The following is a 23856-nucleotide window of genomic DNA, read 5'->3' on the forward strand; positions in this document are numbered from 1 at the left end:
GATTTCTGTATTATGGAAAGAAAAGATCATATGCCCAAATAAATTTTCAGCTGAAGTAAATGTATATTGATAGGCTGAAATAAATGAAAAGGTCTTTTTCAATAACAGGGATGCTATTAAACTCCAAATTGTAAAAGTGATGATACTGATCATAAGGATCATCATTGTAAAACTTACTGTTGAGTTCATGAGAGCAAAAGAAACACTTTTACTTTGGTCACTTAATTGTGAAAGATCTTACAGTCTAAAAACTTACTGGTTCTACACTCAGCTGAACAAATGTTGAGTGAACAGAGTAAATAAATGTAGGAAAAACAAAATAAGCTGAATTAGGGGGTTAGGATAACCTTTCCTGTTTTTGCTGTTTATGTTGTTAATTTAGCAAAAAGTAATTCTTGTAATTCCATGGATTGTAGTAAATGAAATCTTTCAAATGGATTAAAATAAGCCTCCATAGTCTGATTTTTTAAAATTTATTGATCAGTAATAAATACTAATTTATTATGTTTTATAATAATCACCTTTTGTTTGGTTAGACCCTCTCCCTGTTTAAGGCATTGAGTTTGTAACCAAGCACAGTTTTCTAGGTTACAATGGTCTTCTGACATAGTAGAGCTACTCTTTATAAGGTGTTTTCTTCTCTTGGTGGTGAGTAAAAGCCCAGCAGAGATAAGAAAGTTGATATTTGACATGTACTGAATCAGAATATTAAATATAGCAGAAGAGATAGAGTACAGGTTTTGATATCAAAAGGACCTGATTTCAGATCGTCACACTGCAGCTTATTGGCTGTGTTCCTAGATAAAGTCACTCGTCCTCTCTTAGCCTTATTTTCCTTGTGTGTAAAATAAACGTAATAACCCCCGCCTCCTAGAGCTGTGCTGACAGGTAAGTGAGATAGTGCATGTCAAGTTCTTAGCAACCACACTGGCATGTGGTAGCCGCTCAATGAGTGGTAGCTGCAGTGATAATGAAGTGTTTATCACAACTTTTGTATAGCCATGTATCACCTAAACTAAGCAGAAGTAAAGTTTTCCTACACATCATTCAAGATTTTCACACAAATAAAGTACATTGGGGCAGCAGTGTTAGTACTTAATAGATGCTGTATTGCAGCTCCACAATCAAGTAGAATAAAATTATTGTTTTGCTGTAAAAATTCAGATTATTTTTTCAAAAAAAGTTCCATTCCCCAAATGTGGCTCCAAGCCTTGTGTTGCATAACCTCCTAGAGGAAATCCTGGAACTGATTTACAAGGGGTGGGAGAATTTGATTTCCTTCATATTTCTAGAAACCAGTGGAGCATTTCTCTTTGACTTAGTGTGAGAAGAAGAGTGGTGGTGTTTCCTTGGAGTGGGAATGAGATCGTTGCGCTTCTGTCCTAGTTTTCTTCTGTGGATCCATAGCCCTACTCTGGACCTTTGTCATAAAACTTGGCACTTTTTAAATAAATGTGCTTCAGATTCATTACATGTAGCTCATTATTTAGTATGTCTTTCTTGTTTTATTCCATTTCTAGACCTTTTCCTGTTTACCAGAATTATTCCATAAAAAGCAATGAGGTAATACATGCACACTTTTTTTGTGTGTGCAGGGTTTGAAGCTCTGGTTTGTATTAAAAATAAATTTATTTATAGTCTTCATATCCTCAATACCACAGGGTTAATGATGCCAAACCCATTTCCTCATGATGTTTTCCTTTAAATGTCCCCTTTTTCCTTCACCACCTCTCCAGTAACTCGGATTTTGGACAATTTGGAATGCAAAGAGCAGTTACTTTTGTTTTGTTCTCTCAGAGTTAAATGGCTGCTTGATATTGGTCCCACTTATGTTTAATTTACTCATTCCATCCATCTGACTTTGTCCTCTTTCTTTGTTATACTTATATGCCCTGTTATACTTGTATACTTTCAGCTTGACTACTATAACAGATACAATTGGAATGGAATAGTTTTTGTGGTTTGGGATTTGGAAGTTAGTGTAGAGCTCTGCTGGGAAGCTCTCACATTTTCTTGATCTGTGCCCCATTTCACTTCTCCTCCCTCTTACATCCTCCACTAAGTTCAAGCCTTTCCCTTCACTGTTTATATCCTCATAATTTGCCTTTTTGTTTTGTTTTGGGGTTTTTTTTGTGTGTGTGTGGTTAAATCTTTCTTTAAAAAGGCTCTAACCATCCCACTTTCAGCAAGGTATTCATATCTAAAAATTCTGCAATGCTTGCTACTCAGAGTGTACTTGTAGGAAATGGGCAGGTGGGGAGGATGTAGGGAATTATTAGAGGCTTTGCTGGGGCTTGGGAATGTACTGGTGACAAGAAGGTCTCTGCAAAAGGGCATTGCTGTGACACTTTTCCAGAATTTTCTAACATAGGATAGAAGCTCTGTCACAGTTGATTGATTCAAACCCTGTTTTGGAGTCACATTTCAAAGTGCAGACATTCACAGCCCAACAGTTTTTGGACCTGTTAGCTATATCTAGCTGTCTATTTTCTTAATCTAGCTTTATTACATACAAGGAATACATACCAAAGTCCACATCAAAGGACAGATAATGATTAATAGTTAACCAAAATGTGAGAAGAGAGCCACTTATATATATTTAGCAATGGTATTAAGATACATAAAGACACTTGTCCTATACCACTTTTCATACAATAACTTTGAAAAATTATTTCTAAAATATAAAAGCACTAAGTTTCAAGAAGTAGGTCCATAAAAATTACTTCTGGCCTTAATTCTAAATATAAGTATTATTAACTGTAGTCCAAGAATAAAAATTTCAAAACTGGAAAGCTTTATCCTGAATTTTTAAATAATGTCAACGAAATACACGAATTGTAAATATATTCCTTACCATGTTAACACCTAATAATACACGCTTATCTTTTTATGGAGACGTTCCCCCTCCCATACCTTGTTCCCCTTACATGCACAGGGTATGTATACAATACTGTGCAAAGAATGGACAAAGTTTAAAAAACGTGTATGAGTTTTGAGAATATGAGTAAAACATATGGAACTCCACAGAATTCACAGTGTATTACAATTCAAAACCCTGAACAATCCTGCATTATCTAACTGGGTCACAGAAAATCCTCTGAAGCGTCCTTACACTGACGCTCTTACATCTATTGCATAGTGCTACATTCTTGAGATTATTAGGTGATAAAGCTGTGGCATGATATTGAAACAAAGTGCTTATTTTTAAGTACAAGTGTTGAAAGAGGTTGTCTATTTCATCAGATTCTCAGGAATTCTCTGGATTCTGTTTTACCACTACGTTGTGGGCTGGGCTAATTAACAAATTTCAAAATATTTAAAAGAGTTGATAGATTTCAAATGTTTTAAATTTCATATTTTTTAAAATTTTTTAATGAGTTCCAAATATTAAAGTTTGGCAAAAAATTAAAACTAATATGTTACAGCTTATTTCATGGTTGATTTGAAGATAAGTAGACTAAAGAGTGTTCTTTTCATTTTGGTTTAGGACATTTTTGACAGTGATTGGTATACCTCTCGAAATCTGATTGGGGGTGCCGACATCATTGTGATCAAATATAACGTAAATGACAAGTTTTCATTCCATGAAGTGAAGGATAATTATATTCCTGTGATAAAAAGAGCATTAAATTCAGTTCCAGTAATCATTGCTGCAGTCGGTACCAGACAAAATGGTAAGTATTTAATTTTCTTTTATGTGAGAATACAGATACCATATTAATTTTAAACAGAATTAAGTTTATTAATGATTAATACAAGTTTTTTTTTTTTTTTTTTTTTGGAAAGCAAAATGACTGTGGGTTCAAATGCCAGCTGTTGTCTCTTCATCACTGGGTATGATAATGAGACATCAAAGGAAACTATCACAAGCTACTGCTGTGATTCTGATGGGTACAAGTTTGTCTTTTAAACTGCTCTTCTACTAAAGTGAAAGAAGTCAGTAATTGTGGGGTTTTGGGGGTTTTTTATTGTTGTTTGTTATTGTTGTTGTTTTATATGGGAGAGATATTAGGCTAACACGGAGCCCTGGAAAACACTTTTTGACAATGTAAACATCTATCCAGTTGGGAAGGGTAATGGATTGTCCACATGTGAATGTGGGACTGGAGCAGGGTTTTTAGGTAGGTAGCGGTGAGTGAGCTGAATACACTGACCACACCACCTAAGAGAGAGGGTTGTTCACTCTGTAGCTGGTGGATTAACTTGGTTTGGTCAGTTTCAGTGGTTGCTGCTGTGCATACTCTTGTCAAATAGCTCAGGGCCAACTCAGAACTCACTTCGATTTGGTGGCGTTTTATAGTTCTCAGTGGTTATTTCCTCAGTACAGCTGTTTTTAAAGTTTTGTTTTTCTTCATTTTTTCCCTCCTTATTGAAGTACAGCAAAATAAAGGACATAGACATCACAAGTTTTAGAGCACAGTTAAATGCATTTTTACGTATGTATACATCTATGCAACCATCACACCGATCAAGATATAGAACAGCTGCCCCACTCATGCCTCTTCCCCCTCCCCAGAGATAGTTATTCTGACTTCTAACAACAGATTAGTTTTACCTATTCTTGAACTTCATACAGTGTGTAGTGCCTTGTGCCTGACTAATTACAGTTAGCATAATACTTTTAAGATTCATCCATGCAGAACTGTAATTTCTTCCTTGTATTGCTGTGTATTATTCCATTTTATGAATATGCTGTGATTTATATCTCCATTCTCCTTTTGGTAATGCTTAGGTTGTTTCCTAAGAGTAGGATAGTTGGGTCATAGGGTAGGTATGTGTTTAGCGTTAGTAGATATGAATGAAGCAAGCTTGACCCTTCTTTGACCCCCACATGCCCTCCATTTCCCTAACTTTCTTCTTATTGCCGGTCATGGTTCTTGAATGAGTCATCCACACTTCCTGAGTCCACTTCCTGACTTCCCATTCATTTTTCAGTCTACTCCAGTCTGACTTTGACTTTCACAGTTACACTGGTTTGTTTTCACTCGGGGCTGCCAGTTACATGCTTATTGTCACATTTAATGTACATTTAACTTACATTTTAGTACCAATTCTTCCTCTGAAATTATTCAAACACACCTGTCCCTCCACTTAATAAAGCTGCCCTTTCTTTCCTGGTTGTTCTCTCTGCCTTTTCTGACCCTCCCAACCCCCCCTACACACATATACCAAATCAGTACATCCTGCAGTTGTTGTCCAGGGTCCCATTCTTTGGCTTCACCTCTTGCTATTTACTCTGACCATGAACCTGCTAATCTGTTGCCCCAGCTTCCCCTGTATAGACACTGTTGATTACCCAGACTGTTTTTCTGGCTTCAGCCTCTCTCCTGGCCCAAATCTCCACAGACAGCTCCCTCTTTTTACTGAGCTCCCTGTCTTGTGAGTGATGCCAGACCTACCTATTCACCTAAACTACAACCATCTAACACAGCTTTCCCTCCCATTCTTCATATTCAGTTGACTAAGAAGCTCTTTTGATTTTATATTTTAAATAAACCTCAAACTCATTGCTTTTTCCTCGTCTTCACTGTATTTCAGATCCTAGTCATTTAATTATCTGTCATAGTGACCATCTTTTTGGTCTAAAAGGGCAGTTCCAGCTTTTGTAGGATCTGAAACTTACACAATTTCAGAGGCTCTTTGTATGGGAAAAAAAAAACTACAAAATTACAGGCCCGTATATGTATACAAATGAACATTTATTCAGAATGAGAAAAGAAAGCACATTAAATTACAACTCTAAAAAAAGCTGTCAAATACCACAAACATTTTTTTTAAGTTTCTAATATTTAAAAACCTGACACGTATTTAATTTTTCTTAGATTTTTTTGGGCTGCATAGTGTTTGATCAGTTCTTCATATGATAACCACTTTTTGATATTTTTCTATAGAGAGAAGAGAATGGTAATTAGTTTTTCTTCCAGTGTATTTCCCCACTCTCCACATCTCTGTGGTGCTGGGCCCTATGGTCTGTGTTGTGTTCATCTTTCAGGGCAGCATCATTGTGTCATGATGCCAAATTAGTCTGCACAGTGGGTGAAAGAAACATTCCTGAAGGCCATTCGTGCACCAAGACAGCTCACAAACACTTACAAGGAAGTTACTACAAACCACACATAATAGCTCACTAAACCTAAATTTAAATTCCCCTTAGCAGGATCCCAAAAATGTCCATGGCTCCTTCAGAGCTGCCTTGTGCGAGGTGAAGTGATTTGGAGTGGAAAGAGACAGTAGTCTTAACCAAATGTACTAAGAATATCTTATTTTGCAAATTTTACAGAAGCTCATGTCATGTGAAAGAATTTCATGCCCTGGTTTCTCCCAAGGCTTTGGAAAGGACCCACAAGAAAGGGCCTTGAAACTTAGGCTTCTTGGTAAATTGGCCTCTGGTCTTCCGTTCCTGCTTGGCCTCTTTCTGAAATAAATCCTCTCAGAATAATCATCCTAGAATATAAATCAGATCATGATATTCATTCTTTAAATTCCTTAGACGCTTTCTTCTTCTTTCCCTAACATTTATTTGCAAAATTACAAACCTAAGAAACTTGACAAGAATAGGACAGTGAACCCCAGATATTACAAACACACACACACATACACACACATTTTTTTGTCTGAACCATTTGAGAGTAAATTGTAAACATTATGGGATTTGTTCAGTCCTGATTAATTAGGCATGTCTTTAAGAACAGAGCCATTCTCCTATTAACCATAATGCAATCATCACTCAAAATATGTAATATTACCTATTATGCTATTATTTAAAATATACCCATATTCACATTTTCCCACTTGTTCCAAAGCTGTTTTTTTTTTTTAATCCAATGAAATTAAGGACAATGCATTGCATTTAGTTGTCATGTCTATCTAGTCTCTTTTAATCCAGAATGGTTCCCAATTCCCCAGCCTTTTTTTGACAGGGGAAGGGGGTTGTCTTTCATGACATTGACATTTTTAAAGAATCTAAGCCCATTATTTTGCATGATTCCTTTAGTTGTGATAACTGTGGTTGCAGAATAGTGATTTCCTACCATTCCTTCTATGCTTATTATTTGGTATTCTCCTGTAAATAGAACTTTCCCTTTGCTCCCACATCTGTCTTTAAGAGTTGTTATGATTCATGGGTTTGTTTTCTAAATTCACTATTTTATCATCTGTTCTTCTCATTATTCTTTCTGATGCTCCATTTACCCGGAATTTGCCTGAAGGGAGTCTCTCCATGCTCTCTCCAATTAATTTTTGAGTCCTTCCTTATTTTCTGGCGCAGATGTCCCAGACTCATCTTAGGCTTGGCCCTCCCCAGGATCTGCGGGCCTCGCGGCTGCCCCTGGGGTCCTCCAGCTAAACTCCTCTCAGTTGCCCTTGGGCTCTCCTTGCTCCCACCATCCTTAAGCAGTGAGCCCTCAGATGCTGCTGCTGTGCCTGAGGTCCCACCTGTCCTCTGAGCTCAGTGTCCCTCTCTGGTCCTGTGCTCACTGCCTGCAGCCTCTCAAGCAGTCCTAGTTTCTGGCTGGCGAGAGTCTCTTCGCTAATTTTTGACCATTGCCATGTGCGTACATCTCTCTTCCTCCTCCCTCCTCTTCCATCCCCTCATTGCTCTCTTTCTTCCTTCCTTTCTCCCTGCCACCTCTTCCCTATCCCCATCTTTCTTTCATGATTTTTGTGATTTGGCAGGGAGAGGAGATTGCAGTGTGGTCTTAGCTTGCCCTCTTGAAAGTGGAAGCGATGTGTTCCCCTTTTTCTCACATTCAGGCCTCTGCATGTGCTACATCCTCTGACTGGAGTCCGCGCTGCATAACCCCTATTGTTTCTGCATAGCAAATTCATCCTTACTCTTTAAATCATTTGCTCTTCTGTGAAGCCTTCTATTATCCCCCAGGCAGAGTTAATTTCTCCTGTGTTTCCATGGTGATTTTGTACACCTTTATTTTAGTTCATATATTATAGTTGTTTGCAGCCATGTCTGTCTTGGCTCAGTTCACTGTGAGTTTCATTTATCTGTGTATCTTTACATCCCTACTATTTGAAGTGTGGTAGGTAGGTGCTCAAAAAACATTTGTTCAGTGAGTGAATGAATGGTTTTATGAATGATATATGTAAGTGAAAAAATCACTTTCACTAACAGGATGAAAGTAATTTACCATGTAAGATGTGATTACAAAGTAATTGCAGAGCTAAATCTGGCTGTTCAACTCAAGGACACTTGTTGCTCCCTCCTTCAACCCCTTGTAGCCCACGGACCCGTGCTGGGTGTTCTGCTAACTTCTCTCTCCAACTCCTTTAAGAATGAGTTAAGCAAACACAATCAGTCTCATCTCTTTCCTTTGTTATACATGTTTTGACAAGCTTGGCTGTGTGTGTCTTCATCGTACTTGGCTCTGAATACATTTTTGGCTTTTACTAAATATTGAGTCTATCTTTAAAGTGGAAGATTTTCTCCAAATGTGACAAGGGTGTATTCATAGCCTTAAGCTCCTAAAAGCAGGCATCCTGTCTTTTCTTTTTGAAGCTCTGACAGAGCCTATTACATTGCTAGGCTGGAATTCCTAAAAGGATTCCTAAGACTTTTAAGCACTGACAACATTGTAAGAATCACCCTGCAGGTTCTCAAAGCCACTGCTTTGAGAGAGATGCCATTCATTTGAATTCTAGAGTTACATTGTGTCTGCTTTAAAAAAAAAAAAAAAACAGACATTTTGTGATAATACCTTAAAAGAAAATATATAACAGAGAAAAAAAGACTACAGTGTTAACTAGAAGTGTAACACTGATTCCCAGAGTCCCAGGACCCTGAGGTGGGCTCATAGGAGTGAGTCCTGAAGAAGGTACCACAATATAAAATTATTTGGGGTCTCCTGATGAAATGCTCAATGTAAGTTTATTTGATCCATAAATGTTTTGATTCTCCTGCCTAACACATAATGACTAGGCATTTTTACTTTTGGTACCAAGTGAACAAAAAGAAATGTATTGTGACATAGACAAGTTATAATGATTGAATATAAGCAGGGGCACTTTCTAGGTTTGTGAGATGCTTGTGGCTACACACAGTGGAAAACCCCCACTCAGCTGGGTTAAACCTGACATTAGTTGGATTTTCCTTCAAATCAAGGTTATTTCCTAGCAATTGTTTTACATTTTGCTTGCTGAATTTTTTGCTCAAAACACTAGTGACTTTTTGTCCAGAAATAAAGTTTAATAAGATGTTCTGCCTACCCACCCCATTCCATCAACATAAGGAGAGCTTTGTAGACATAAGAAGGCCTCTGTCTTCAGAAAATCAAAGGCACTGTTTATCAAGGCTTCATAAAGAATGTGAAATACCGATGTGTTATTTTTCAAGATAGCCTAAATTGTATATGAGAACTTTATTTTCTCTAAACCTGAAATGATCTTAGAAAAAGTGAATGCAAGAACTCTGATTAGAATTTATTGCATAATTTAGAGAAACCAAGCTTCATTTTTAAATCACTGTATCTTTGGACTCAATAATTCTTTGCTCAAACTAAATTTTTATCTTATCTTTTGATGTCTGTTTCTCAGGTGGAACAAGTAACAGTTTTATTATTGTTCCTCCAGCTCTAACACACAAGGAGATTAGACGAGTTACTTAACCTCCCTGAGCTTCAGTTTCCTCTTCTGCAAAATGAGGATGTGAATACATGGTTTCTGAGCTCAAAAGTCTTCCCACGAAGCTAAATTATCTGTCATGTGTGTGTGCACGCACATGCATGTTAAATACGCTGTATGCAGTGCACTGAATAGCCTTTGTATACACGCCGTGTGTACATACATGTGCTCCATCTACATGCAGGTCATTGGCAGGAAACTTGTTGTGTATGCTATGGGCAGTATAGCCCAAACGCCCTTTCAGGGCCACTGGATTTACTCCCTCAGTTACCGGGTTTTTTGGCTACTTACGGTGCACAGCTGAGTCCCTTTCCAGGCTGATAGAAGCTTCTTGCCAAGGGTTTTGCTCCCTTCACGAGGGCAGCCCTCCTTTAATTACGGCTCATTTAGGGATACAAAGGCCCAGCTTTGTGTGGGGAACCACTGTAAAGAGCCCTGACAGATGGCTGAGGTCTCTGTCGCGGTAACACTGAAGTTGGAATTCTTCCTCTGCTCAGTCCTGCCTCCCTCACCCCTGAGAAAAGTTATTCCCAAGATCACCACCCAGTAAGCGTCCAGCACATCAGTCTCCATTTCAGAGTCTGCTTCCCAGGAAAGCCCACCTGCAACAACATGCTTTTTTATACATGGTTTCATCCCCTTTTGCCTTGGCTGCCTTTTAAACAATGACATACCTGATGGTGTAGCATGAAACAAAACAAGGCTGGCTGAAGAATATGGAAGTGAGCATACGTTTGTGGTCTTCCTGAGGAGCGTCCGTATGAGGTTCATCCACCACATTCCCAGCCAGAGGTCTGTACGTGGTGCAGCGATGACTCTTGGGACAGCTCACATGTTCAGTAATTACTTTCTGTTATTTCAGTTTTTAATGTTTTAATCTTGAAGGAAAAGATAAAAAGTGATTGAATTTGGTCTCTGCAGTTGAGTGCTTTAGAGTTCAATAATTGAAATGTCTGGATTAATAAAAACATACTTCACATGATATTTACAAAGATTGGCAATTTTGCAGCCTTGGAGATTGAGGTCAAATTGAGGATTCTATTAAAATAAAAGTATAAGATCTATTCAAACTTGGTGAATGTATTTAAAGTTCATTATGAAAAAAAAAAAGCCAACCCTCTTTTCCATGGTTTCTATGGGCAATCAAATTGTTAAATTTGTACTGATACTCAGGATGTCAAGTTTGTATAAAAGGAAGGAGGCCTGACATTACTGGCTGATTGGTGTAATTATTATAATAGCCTTGGTAATATTCATTCACCTATTTAAAAATTCTCCTATTTTCCAAGGTGCTGTTCATTCTCACATTTTAAGCTTGTTTACTTTAGGGGCCTTGCTCTCATCATTGACACTTTTTATTCAGAGTCTACTGGATAGTGGATATACTAAATGGTCTTGGACTCTGATCCTGGTATGAGCTCTTAATTTGTGGCTTAATGCTCAGATTGTCTGTGTACATTTTTTCCTGTTTAATTTCAAACCTCTTTGTTACTCGTATTCACGTTCTCAGAAGAGTTACCTTGTACGTGCCCACTGTGTACCTCGGACAGAGGGAGCTGCGTCAGTACGACTGAAGGGATCCAGCTTGCTAAAGAGCTAGGAGCTACCTATCTGGAACTACACAGCCTTGATGACTTCTACATAGGAAAATACTTTGGAGGAGTGGTAAGTGGAAATTCCAGTTACATAAATTTAAGTCACTTGTCAGGTTGGCTCTTTAGCTATTTGCCAGAGCCTCAATTAGAACTTAATTTTTAAAAGCAGGATTAGTTTGAACTTTGAGAAATGAAAGCAAGTAGAAAAAGGGTTTTGTCAGAGTGAAATTCTACGTCTATTTCTTTCTCCAAGTGAAACATTTTCTGTTGTCTAATAGGATATTTTGGAATTTTCTATTTGATGGCACTTTACACAAACCTGTGATGTCAGTTTCATAACTGACTTTCAGTCACTTTTAGTGAAAAGATTTAGTAACCTTCATGCAGCTTGATGAGCCTGGCAGCCTGAACTGCAGGGCCTGAAGGTTCTCCTTCATTTCTGTCTACTACTTGAGAAGAATGATTTTTCTTCTCTATGTGTGCTTCAGCAAGATGTGCATACTTTTGATTTTGGTGTAGCTCAAAAATATTCAGAGGAACTACTCATCCCAGTGTTTCTTGTTGGGAAGATGGGGAGCCAAGGTTGGTCGCTGTGTTGCAGTGGCTTCCTGTGGGTCCTGCGGGTGTTGTGAAGCTCATCTTACCCAGAGCACCTACCCTATGGTGTTAGGACTGCACGGTCCTTGGAGAATACTGTGGAGTTGTATCATTTAAGTACTAACTGATTTTGGAACTGTGTTTCCAACCCTCTAAGAAGTGACTCCTTTCAACGGACAGATCTCCTAAGCACTGGTAAGAGGCTTAATCCAAAGGAAATCCTACATTAAGCAGGAGTGCTTTGGACTTCTCCATCAGTTCCCAGCTCCTCATCAAGTACTCTATCCATATAACATCCCAGAATATTCATTATGTAGATTCACTTCAAAATAGTGAGGTTTCCACAATGACCAGAGAAATTTCATTTGTTCTGGAATTACTCAACTCCAAATAAGAAGCAAGGGTGAAATAAGAACCCAATATAAATAATTCTGATTTCTATCAAACATAAATGGCTACTATTCACTCAGTAATATAAAGAAACATAAACTCACAATAATGATGTTATCAGTGACTGTGAGAACGTTTTGTCTTACTTATTTATAGTGATAAGCAGTGGGTAGAGAGGTAGAGAGGAGTGGAATCTGATTTTCTTTCAAGCTGACTATATTGTAGTGGCTTAAAGAGGTCTTAATTTGGTCTATGAATCTTACATTTCCCTGAAATTCCTAGGAAGTTAGGGGAGGAGAAAGATAGTTTGGTTTCATTTAGGGGAGAAGAGGGAGCTCCTGGAGGCCTTGGTTCTGCTGGTCCCCCTCTTCAGTTTCCTGAACTGGAATTCTCAAGGTCACGCTTCCCATTTTCTAACCCCTGCTTTCTCTTCTCTCTTTCTCTTCTTTTCTCTCATCATTTCTCTTTGTCCCTAACACCTAGTGTTGGAGGCCTGATGAGAATTGAAAATGTGGTCAAAGTCGGGAGAAAAACATGGTTTCTTTTCTCCTTAACCCAAGACTTAGTGAGAATATGAAAATAAGATTAGAATAATCTCTTCTTAGACTCTTGAATAGTGAAGTACAACTGAGATCTTGACCTTTGCCAGGATTTGGATGGAATGGTAACATCAGAGGGAAAGGAGCATTTTTCTGTCTTGTGTTTCAGAGTCAAGGAGGGAGAGATGTGCAATGTTACCCTCAGCCCTGGGCAAGGGTGGCATGTTCCCTGTAGCTTCAGAGAGCCTCACCTGGCTCTCCTCCAGTTGTACCCTCCCCACGGGCCTGGGTTGATGGAGCCACGGGGGTGTGCCCACAGCTAGTAGCTCCCTTCCTGATTGGCATCATCTGTGTGGTAGCCACTGGCCTAATTTATAGGCTACACTAATTTATATTTAAATGAATTACAAAATAATTCAGTTCCTCAGGTGCGCTATCCACATTTCAGGTACTCAGTAACTACTCGGAACTACTGGCTGCTGCTCTGATGATTAGCACATATGTTATAGGATATGTCCATCAACACAGAACAGAGAGGTCTATGGAGCAGTGCTGTGGCCACGCTCCAAAACCCAGGACCCTGAAATTCTCTGACCCAGGAGTTCACTGGCTGGGAGTCTGTTTCCCAGACCTGTGCAGGCCTCTTTCCTGGGTCCATCCTCCAGAAGGTGGACCACACTGCTGGTGTGTTCACCCCTAGGCCTGAGAGGTGGCCAAGGGGTGACTTCGTATGAGGACTGGGGGAGGGGGGAGTGGATGGCGCTTGGTTGTATAGGTGTGGATCTCCACCTGTAAGCACAGACCTCAGGTGAGGAGGTGAGGGGTGGAGCAGGGGTGAGGAGAGGAGGGGTGGTAGTGGGTCCCTGGAGTTAGGGGCCAGCTCTCCCTGTGCTGCACAGAACTCTGGAGTCTGAGAATTTAAATCTGAACCTGGTCTTCCAGGCTTTAATGATGACATACTTATCAAAGCAGGAGGATAGAGCACCTTTTATATAAGTTTATTGATTTACAACATTTAAATATTTAGGAGTATGGTACGTGGATCTCCATTTGTACTTTTGCCCCAGGCCTTATGATAGAAAGCAGACGCCTAGAGCTGTGTAAGCACAGGTGGTCAAGATTTGTAATTTATAAAATGAAGGATGTATTTCAAAGTAATTTATTCAGGAAAAAAAGTAGAGCACATGTGAACTTCCCTAGCTGATATGAATATTTGTGACAGAACCAGATCTGTTTTTGCCCTGAATTTTTCTAGTATTTACTGCTGTGGTTGCCCATGAGATGGTTATTGACAGTCACATGGTTGTACTGCTTGGCTTTCTTGATTATTCAAGAGAAAATGCAGTTTCTTCTTGAATGACAGTCTATTTCTGTTCAGACAAGGCACAATCTGTTCTACTTCATAGATTTTTTTTTTAGATAAAGCATTTGCTAAAGCATACATGTAGATGGTACTGACATTAAAAACACTTGGCTAGTGTGGTTGGGGGTGCAAGTAATCATGTCAGAAACATAATTTTGTTGAAGCTTTAATTAAAATTTGATTCATGTTTTAGTTGGAGTATTTTATGATTCAAGCCTTAAATCAGAAGACAAGTGAAAAAATGAAGAAAAGGAAAATGAGCAACTCGTTTCATGGAATTAGACCACCTCAGCTTGAACAACCAGGTGCATTTATTAGCCAATGTCTAGACATTTAGTTGGTATTTACTGTAGATTATTTCACAAGTCTTAGAGCAATTGTTCTCGAATTTGAGTGTGTTCAGGACTCACGTGGCCTTCTGATTCAGTTAATATGGGATGGAGCCTGAATCTGATTTTTAAATAAGCTTCCCGTATGATTCTGCAGTGGTGGTACTTGGACCACACTTTGAGGAGTATTGTCCTAACAACTTGAGCCTATAGATTGTTAAAAATAGTGTGTGTGGTAGAGAGCTGTTCTAGATTATAGTCCAGTGAGAAGTAACCAAATGTAATGCGTGAGCCTTGATTGGATGCTGGTTCAATGAAAACATCTAAAATTTGGGGAGGAGGTGAAGCTCAAGTGGTAGAGCGCATGCTTAGCACGCATGAGGTCCTGACCTCAATTCCCAGTACCTCCTCTAAGAATAAATAAATGAACCTAGTTACCTTCCCACCACCAAAAAATAAAATAAAATAAAATAAAAACATCTAAAAGATGTTCTTGGGACAGTTAGGTAAAATTTCAATATGGACTGGAAATTAGATGATGTCTTGGAATTTCTGTTGATTTTCTTATGTATAATGGTATTGTGGGTAATAGAAGAATGTCCTTATCCTCAGGAAGTAAATGTGAAAGTATTTAGAACTGAAGTATCTTGATGATTACAAATTATTTTTAAATGGTACAGCAGTGAGTGACAGACAGACACAGAGACACACGGAGAGAGTGAGAAAATCTATCTAAAGTGAAAAAGTAACAAAATGATAATAATTGTAGAATTTAAGGGCAGGATATATGTGTGCTCAATTTATCAGTCAACTTTTTTGAGTGTTTGAAAATGTTTATAATACAAGGGTAGAAGAAAATAAAGTTAAAAGTAAATAAAATTACATCACTCATTATCAGAATTTATTGCATAATTTTATGATAGCAATAATAGAATAGTACTCTGTCTAGATCAATTAACTATGGATATTGTTTTAAAAAGGTACTTGATAAATATTTGTTGAATGAATGAATGTACATAAACAACCAGGAAAATATAAGTTAGTATGGGAAGTCAATTCCAGGTTTTAAAAAAAATGCAGATAGATAGACCATAAAATTGGCTTTGAACTTTGTGGTGTGCAGAGTGAAAAGGGAGACGTGGTCGGTTATGTAGCAAACACTGGGGTCTGAAGTACTTTCTGGATGAGAAGATGAATGGGGAAGAGCTAAATAAGTAATGTAGACAGATCATTTCTTAGTTCTTATTAATCAAGAAGAGAAAGTACCAGTTCCTCAGAGAAAGCAAAGCATCTGATGTTACCTAGCACTAAAATGAATTTCTCCTGTGGGTCTTCACTGGGGGACTAGGTGAGATAGTGGGCAGGGCCCTCAGGAGCACCTTGTTAGCCGTGCAGTCTTGGAGTTCACTAGGCTGTCTCTCGTACCCTCCTGCTGGGAGAACCTGCGGGGTCACACTGAACATAACCCAGTCTGGATCCACACTGGGTATAACCCAGGGTCCACACTAAGCATAACCCAGGGTCCACACTGGGCATAACCCAGGGTCCACACTAAGCATAACCCAGGGTCCACGCTGTCATAACTCTGAGCCCTGACTTGAAAGGTTGCTGTTTTAACAATTTATCCCTCTACCTCTAGTTCTAGTCACAGGGGGAAAACAGCTTCAGATGTGAGGTTAAGTTCTTCAGAACTTATTTAGTAATTTCTTTGATTTGATATCAGTTGAAAGTGAAGAATGATGATTACCAACATACTGAAATTCTACACTTAGAGAAATATTTTGGGAGAAATAAATGCTATCTATTAATGAAAAATGCTATTTTTTTACTCTTTATGGCATTAATACCTTTTTCATTTGCACTATGAAAAGTAGACACAGTATTTCTTGTGTCTGTGTTATCCCTGGTTAATTAGTGTATATGTGTTTATTATTAGATTAAGCTATACAAAATTGCTGTATTATAGGTCAAAACTGGCCAGATTTTGGCAACTTCATGTGGGTCAACCTAATAATATTTTAAAATAGTGTTTTGTTTTGCTTAAAATGAACCTGAAATGATGGGATCTGTAGATCTAAAGAATAGTGTATTATTTTTATTTATTTTTTTGAAACAGAAAAAATGCCTGTCTTAAAGGCTGAAGCATCGCATTATAACTCTGATTTAAATAACTTGCTGTTCTGCTGCCAGTGTGTGGATGTGGTATTTTACAACCCAGATTTGAAGGAAGTGGTCGAGGCCCACAAAATTGTTCTCTGCGCAGTCAGCCATGTATTCATGCTGCTTTTCAATGTGAAGAGTCCTGCTGACATTCAGGATTCCAGTATCATCCGAACTACCCAGGATCTCTTCGCTATCAACAGAGATGCTGCGTTTCCAGGTGCTAGCCAGGAGTCTCCAGGCAACCCACCCTTACGAGTCATAGTTAAAGACGCCCTCTTCTGTTCTTGTTTATCGGACATTCTACGCTTCATTTATTCAGGTATCTTTTCAAATAGTTCTGGTGCATTTTTGTAAGCTTCTGAAATGAAGTATGCCTGTGGCCCTCAAGTGCAGTGCTTGGTTTTACATTGATCTTCTTCCTACCCTCTGAGGTGAAGATTATATGTGAAATAGTTTTTGCTTTATCAATAGGAATTGGTCCAAGCTCTCCTTACGAGTTTACTTGCCTTGGTTTTTAATCTACATGTAAAAGCAATAATCTCTTTTCCTATTGAGTGGGTGTGTTAGTATTTAATTTTAAAAAATTAACCGCAAATGTGAAAATAGAAGAATTTATTGTCCAGTTTAACTTTAAAATTCAAGTATACATATGAAAATAAGTATCTCTAGCTACTTATTTTTTTGTTTGACTCAGATTTGGAGGGACTTGAGGAGCAAAGTTAACATGGTCATTACACTCAGTTTAGCAGCTAGAAACTGTGTCTAAAATTAGTTCAGGCTGAGGTCTGATCAATTTTGGCTGTGAATATTTTGGACTTCTTTCTTTTACTTACTGTGCCCTTATCTTTGTAAGGTTTGGGTGGTCTTCAGGTGAAATGATTGATGTTAAAGATAAGATTTTACTTTCCTCATTTGGGTTGTGTTTAGTTTTATAAATTAAAATAAAAATTAATGATTGTGAAAAATACATTTGCAGCATGCAGATTTAAGTGGATTATGTATATATATATATATATATATATTTGAGTAGAATGTGATAGTAGCTCTTAAATCCATTGTTAAGTGAATATTGGCTTTGAAAAGGCATAGATAACCACTCCTGCAGAGCACACCAGCACAGTGCCTTCAACATGGTGGGTTCTCTGCAAGTGTTGGTTGAATTAATGAGTAGACTCTAGTAGCTGTGAATCATCTTACGAATAAATCAGATAAGTTAAAGACTTCATTTAGTATTACAGATTTTTATGTTTAAACTTAGAATCTCAGTTCAGAATTTAAAACTAGTTTTGAAAAACCAAAATGTTTACATGTTAAAAGGAAAAAAGCATCTTTAATGATATGTCAGAGAACCATGAAGGAAGTGTTCAGTTTTCGTTTCAATGAGTTTGCTGTTGAAATTATGAATTATTCAGGTTTCCCACAATATCCATTAAATACTTTCAGAGGTACAGGAACACTTTGAGGTCAGCTCTTTCCTCTTTAATATGGTAGCTCTAGATGTCTCTCCAGTGACAGAACCTGCTTGTCTTTCTCCTAAGGAGTAATTTTTTTAAATTGTAAAATTAATACAAACAGATGAAAAAAAGGGGAAAAGCAAAGAAAAAGTTCTCTTCGTTCCTCAGTCCCCTTTCCTAGAGTCATTACCTACTATAAGTTTTTCATGTGTCCATTCTAATGCTTTTTGAAAGAAATTAATATATTGGGAAACTTGCATTAATGAAGAGGTCATCTTTGAGAGTGCTGGTTTCTGGGAACCATGGGTAGTTTCCATGGCTAGAGCACAGAGTGGGAGGTGATGGCTGGAAGGAGATGAGGCTGGCAGGGTTCCTGCTGTTCTTAGAAGCTGTTCTGGAATTTTATGCATGATCAGATTGGGCTTTAGAGAGATCATCTCTGATGATGGTGGGAAGATGCAAGAGAACAGGCAAGACAGAGTCCAGTCAGGCGTCCCTGTTATTCTGGAGATCAACCTCAGGAAGGCCAGCATTCTGACAGCAGGTCAGGTTGGTGTTGCAGCTTGTCCATCACCTGGACCAGTGCTTTTCAAACCTTAAATAAACTGCATGCAAGTCAGTTGGGAATCTTGTTCATGTGCAGATTCTGCATCAGCACGCCCGAAGTGGGGCATGAGATTCTGTATTTCCGACAGTCTCCAGGCGATGCTGATACTGTGGACCACAAGTAGCTGCAACATCTGTCCTTGGAAGAACTAGGACCAGCCACAGCCAGGGGATTAGGGCCTGGAATTCAGCCCAGAGGCCCAGGAGAGGAACCTGGTTATCAGTCTAAGGGCACAAGGTCAAAATGGAGTTAGCTGCAAAGCTGAGTGATGCTGGGCTGCCTGAAGCTAGGGCTGTCAGTGCCCTGCTGCAGCCCCTGCCTGAAGGTGGGGAAAGCGGATGCTTAGTGGTTGGGTGGAAGCTAAGTGAGCCTTAGTTTAGAGGGCAGAGGGCCAGGATAGCAGGGAGACCTTGCTGAGCCACAAGCCCTTGACCAGTTCAGAGCATGGGCTTCTTAGTCTGACGCTGAGCTGTTACATTTCTGCTCTGAACTCTCCTTGTATGTGACCCAGTCAAGAAGTGGTGGCAGTTGTGAGCAGGGCCACAGACCAATGACCTGGGGCTATAGGGAGACCCAGATGCAGGTTGAGGAAAAGGGAAAAGAATGCTTCAGCAGGTGCCTATTAATTATTCTTTAATTATTTACAGGGTATAACCTCAGACTCAAGCAAAAGCGATTGTTCGTTGTGCTTAAAAAGATAGTAAAGCTGTATTTTCACAGTAAAGACAATTCTGAAAAATGCAAAAAATTTAAGAGAAGAAAAAATCAACCAGATCCTCACTCTCAAGTGTCTCCACATTTACTGATGTTTTGTTTTAGCCTTTAGTCTTTGTGAATAGGTTACATTTTTAAAATAATGTTAATTTTTTATCAAAGCAAACAAAAATTTTAAACCTAGAGAGTTCAGTAAAGAGGCCAGGCTTGTGTGTTTTGTTTGCTTTTTTCTTGTTGTTGTTGAACATTTAACAACTTTTGAACAGAATACAGTTTTTAAGATCCAACAATGCTCTGGTTTCCTCACAGAAGCCCAGGCCTACCCCTGGGTGACGTAGGAAACGGCGGAAGACAGGAGCCATTTGTACTCCTGTCGGTTGGGCTGGGATGCAGAGGCAGGACTCCGTGACAGGGCACACTCAGAAATATTTGCCCTGAGCAAACATGAGCTGAAAAATCATGTTAATCCTATCTTCTGCTTTAAAAAAAAACCAAAACAAAAAGAACAAATTACAAAGAATGTCTTAATTCTTTTTAAATAACATGGTTTTCTTTTAACCTTTATAAATTTGAAATTTTGTACATGTTGAGTCACCATGGACATTTGGGTCCCATATTTAGGCAAGGCCTGTTGAATAGTCTGGTTAACATTTTACACCCATCCAGAAGGCTTCTGTTTATTTTCCTATTCAAATTTCTGAGCAAACAGACACAGCTTACGTGTGTCTATTTTGCACACGTTAGTTTCCTGTTGGATAACAGCTAGCCTTGCATAATGTGTGAATACTCAGTGACTAACACTGAAGAAGGAGTAATCGGAGAAGTAAGACCAGCAGGTTCCTGATCTTGAGGAGTAATCCTTAAATGGTGTACAGTTGTAACATTCTTAAAATACTCCATACAGTCTTTATGCTGGCACATTCCTGAGTCATACCATCTCAGATGGTTAGGAATTGAAATCTTTGTAAGAGCCTCAAGAATTCAGCTTTGAGCTCTTCCTGCTGCAGATAGCCCTTAGAATTTCACATCACTGATTGAAATGTTGCCAGAGTAAATAAATACGTGAAAATGAGCTTCCGTCTTCAGTTTGCATAGTATTCTCCAGCTCGAGTTAGTCTGTGGCATGCTCTTTTCTGCACTGTTTAAAAAGACAGCTGAGTATGCACGAGCAGACCATGCTATAAGAGTCTAAGTAAATAAGTGCTCTGAGAAGTTAACTAAAGAAAATCCCAGTCAGTTATGCAAGACAGGTAAGTTCTATAGATCTGCTGTACATACAGCATCATGCCTGTTGTTCACAGTACTGTATTGTGCACCTAAAATTTTGTTAAGAGGATAGATCGCATGTTAAATTTTTTACCACAAAAGAAGAAAAGAAAATTCCAGTCTAAGGATTATTGCTTTACTAGGACCTAAAAGTGTCAAAGATGATTTGATGAGCATTTCTAATTATGAAAACAGCCCAATCATTAGCGTGCCCTTATGAACTAGTCTCACTTTGATTTTCAGTTATTGGATCTTTTCTGTGTCCGTTCTCTAATAGATTGGTGGCCTGTAGGGATTTACCTGCTACTAATCCCATGTATTTAGATTTGATGCTTGCATGCTTTCAGATAATCCTCTGAATGGAGATACTGTGTATATGTTCTTTGTTAATATAATTTTACTGAGAAACAATGTCTGTGCTCTCCTTTAGCCTACATGAGTGTAGACAGTCAGAAATACCTACATCTACAGTTTGCTATATCCCACTGACCCTGGGTTTGAATAGTGGATGAAATGTCTAAACGAAGAATGGCGGTTGCAGCATTCAGTGCACACAAGAATCAGCTGGGAGGCTTTTAAAATTAGTGTCTAGGCCCCAGCCCCAGAAATTCTAGTTTTACTGGTCTGGGGATCAGACCTTTTCTGATGGTATTTTATAAAAGATCTCCAGGTAAATGTAATGCACAGCTAGAGGTGAGAGCTGCTGGCCTAGAGTGAATTTTCTTGATCTGAGTTCCCTTGGCTTCCAAGAGGTTCTTCTACTCCTGATATTTTTGTACAGACCTTAATGTCTGTGTGTGCGTGGCAGATTTTCTGGAGCAGTGATCCGAAGAATTTATCAGACTGTGAAAAGAGTACGTGACTTAAAGTTAAAAATCATTAGTTGAGGAAGAGGAAAACAAAAAGCACAGACGTGTTCTAGACTGCACCCCTTGGGGAATTTAGGGAGGAAGGAGAGCTGACAGTGAAGTCAGTAAAGAACAATTAAGGTGGGGGGAGCAGTGGTGTGCGGGGGCCCGCTGGCACCCACGTGTGATAGCCGATGGTATTTATCTCTTCCCAGGTCTGTGTTCTGTGTTGTCGTATTGGTAGCTTGAATTTAGCCATGATGGGAGTATTTACCCTACAGAATAGCAAATGCCTCACGTCAGGGCTCTCCTTCCCCCTCCTTCTCCCCATGCACCCTGGTAAACACAAAGGGCAGGTAAGGTGAAGCTTCAAGATAGGCAGGAGTGCCAAGCATTGCAGGGCTCAGCTGTCAGGAGGCCTGAGAGCAACTGGACCTTCTGACTCTTCAGATGAGCTTGGATCTCATTGGTATAGGCTGGCTGCAATTGCCTGATCTCATTGGTTCAGTAAAGGTTTATTATATGCCCTCCCTACTCCCAATATCCATGAAGGTATCTGGCAAAGTTCTGGGTACCTGAAGGGAAGCATCAGAAGAGAGAGACTGAGAGCAGGTAGAACAAGATCTCAAGGTACCCAGAGAGGTGAAGTGATTTGGGTGAATTCACAGCAGGAATTAGTGGCAGAGAGAGAACTAGAACCTGAGTATCCCAGCTGTGCCCACCCACTCTACACCTTTTTGAGTAATATTTTTAGGAGGTAGGACTTCCTATAAGACATGGGATGGATGGGGGCAATCTCCCAAAATACACTTTTGGAAACTGATCAGCATTGATACTGAGATATATTTGATGGGGAAAGGCCTCTAGGGAGCAGGGAGGCTGGATAGGAGGCTGCTGTCAGGAGTGTTTGGGAAAAGGGGAACTTCTGCTGACCCTGGAACAGAAGTTTTGTAAGACACAGAGGAAAGGGGGGCTGACAGAATTGAAGTGAGCCTAGAAAGCTTGAAAGTGGTTTGGGGTCAAAACACAAGAGGTGGGACCAGATGGGGTGATTTTGTTCCAATACCATGGTTGTGTAGTTCATCAGAAAATTATTTAGCTCCCTTCTTCAGGTGGGTTCTGTAGAGTTGGCTATGGAACATCCTCATCTGACCCCGACAGTGCATGAGACCTTCTGAATGCATTCTCTTCCTCTGCCTGGTGTAGTCACTGCTCTCCATGATGAGTACAATTTAATCCAACCTTAGAAAAGACCACATCTGCCCCTTACTCAGGGCGAGTAAAGAGTTTGGGTGTTGGAACACTTGTGATGGTAAACTCCAATCCTAGCCATTGCTGTTACCGCTAGCTGACTACCTGCTGTAAAGAGGTGGCAGCTGTTCAGGAAGACTCTAGGTTTTGAGAAATAATTTAGATGAGGACAAACTTTTTTTAAAACCTGAGAACTGTTTAAATGTTTTAATGTAATTACATGGACATATGTTTGGTAAATAAAAATTAAAAGAAAATACTAAAAAAGAGGGAACGTTGATACCTAGTAAGAGATTTATTTTTGTTACTTCCTGCTTTAACAGAAAAATCCAATATATGTTACTTTGTTTACAGGTGCCTTCCAGTGGGAAGAATTGGAAGAAGATGTCAGGAAGAAGGTGAAAGATTCTGGGGATGTTTCAAATGTAATTGAGAAAGTTAAATGCATTTTAAAAACACCAGGAAAGGTAAATTAGTTTATTATAAGTTATTTCACTTTGACTTTCTCTGAGTTATAACTGATATACTATAATATACCGTGATGAATATAATACTGAGTCATAAGTCAGTAATATCATATGTTCTCCTTAAGTATATTTTTGCCATTTAAATATTTTAAACATAAGCCACATGTTATTTCTCGCTATCTCTGATTTTAATTCATGTAAGAATGAAAGTATATGTGAGTCATGTCTTTAAAATGTTGGTTTGTGAATTCCATCCTCTGAGACATTCCCTTGGGGCTCTGGGAATGTGCAGTCTGTGTCAAGAATGAAGGGCTGTTGATCTGTCCAGTTACAGTTAAGGTTGTTGGATGGATGCTTTCTCACTGCTCACAGTGTCAGTCCAAACAGTTTTCAGGAGTAAAGCAGTTTCTGTGTGTGCCTTTTTCAAGAGTTCTGAGACATCTATGTAGCCAGATGGACAGTTAAGAACTTGTTTCTCATCTGCTATAGGTTCAAAATTATACATTAGTTTCAAACACCATAAAAATACAGACTTTGTATATGGTCATAAACTTGTGCACCTTAAAACTCTAGTAACTTAGATTGTGCAGAGTCTGTAAGGGCCTTGAAAGTAAATTTGTTAACTTTTAAGATGACTACATTA

At 38.9% G+C, this 23856-nt stretch overlaps 1 protein-coding gene across 1 annotated transcript in view; it reads left to right on the forward strand.

The window, feature by feature from the left end:
- RHOBTB3 (Rho related BTB domain containing 3) overlaps positions 1-23856 on the forward strand; it is a 47433-nt gene that overhangs the window by 1974 nt on the left and 21603 nt on the right. The window contains exons 3-7 of the mRNA XM_010949551.3: positions 3488-3674; positions 11141-11295; positions 14308-14419; positions 16560-16925; positions 23101-23213. Of these exons, the coding sequence (XP_010947853.1) occupies positions 3488-3674; positions 11141-11295; positions 14308-14419; positions 16560-16925; positions 23101-23213 (933 nt within the window). The remainder of the gene's footprint in view (positions 1-3487; positions 3675-11140; positions 11296-14307; positions 14420-16559; positions 16926-23100; positions 23214-23856) is intronic.

Source organism: Camelus bactrianus, chromosome 3 (assembly GCF_048773025.1).
Source record: "Camelus bactrianus isolate YW-2024 breed Bactrian camel chromosome 3, ASM4877302v1, whole genome shotgun sequence".
NCBI lineage: Eukaryota > Metazoa > Chordata > Mammalia > Artiodactyla > Camelidae > Camelus > Camelus bactrianus.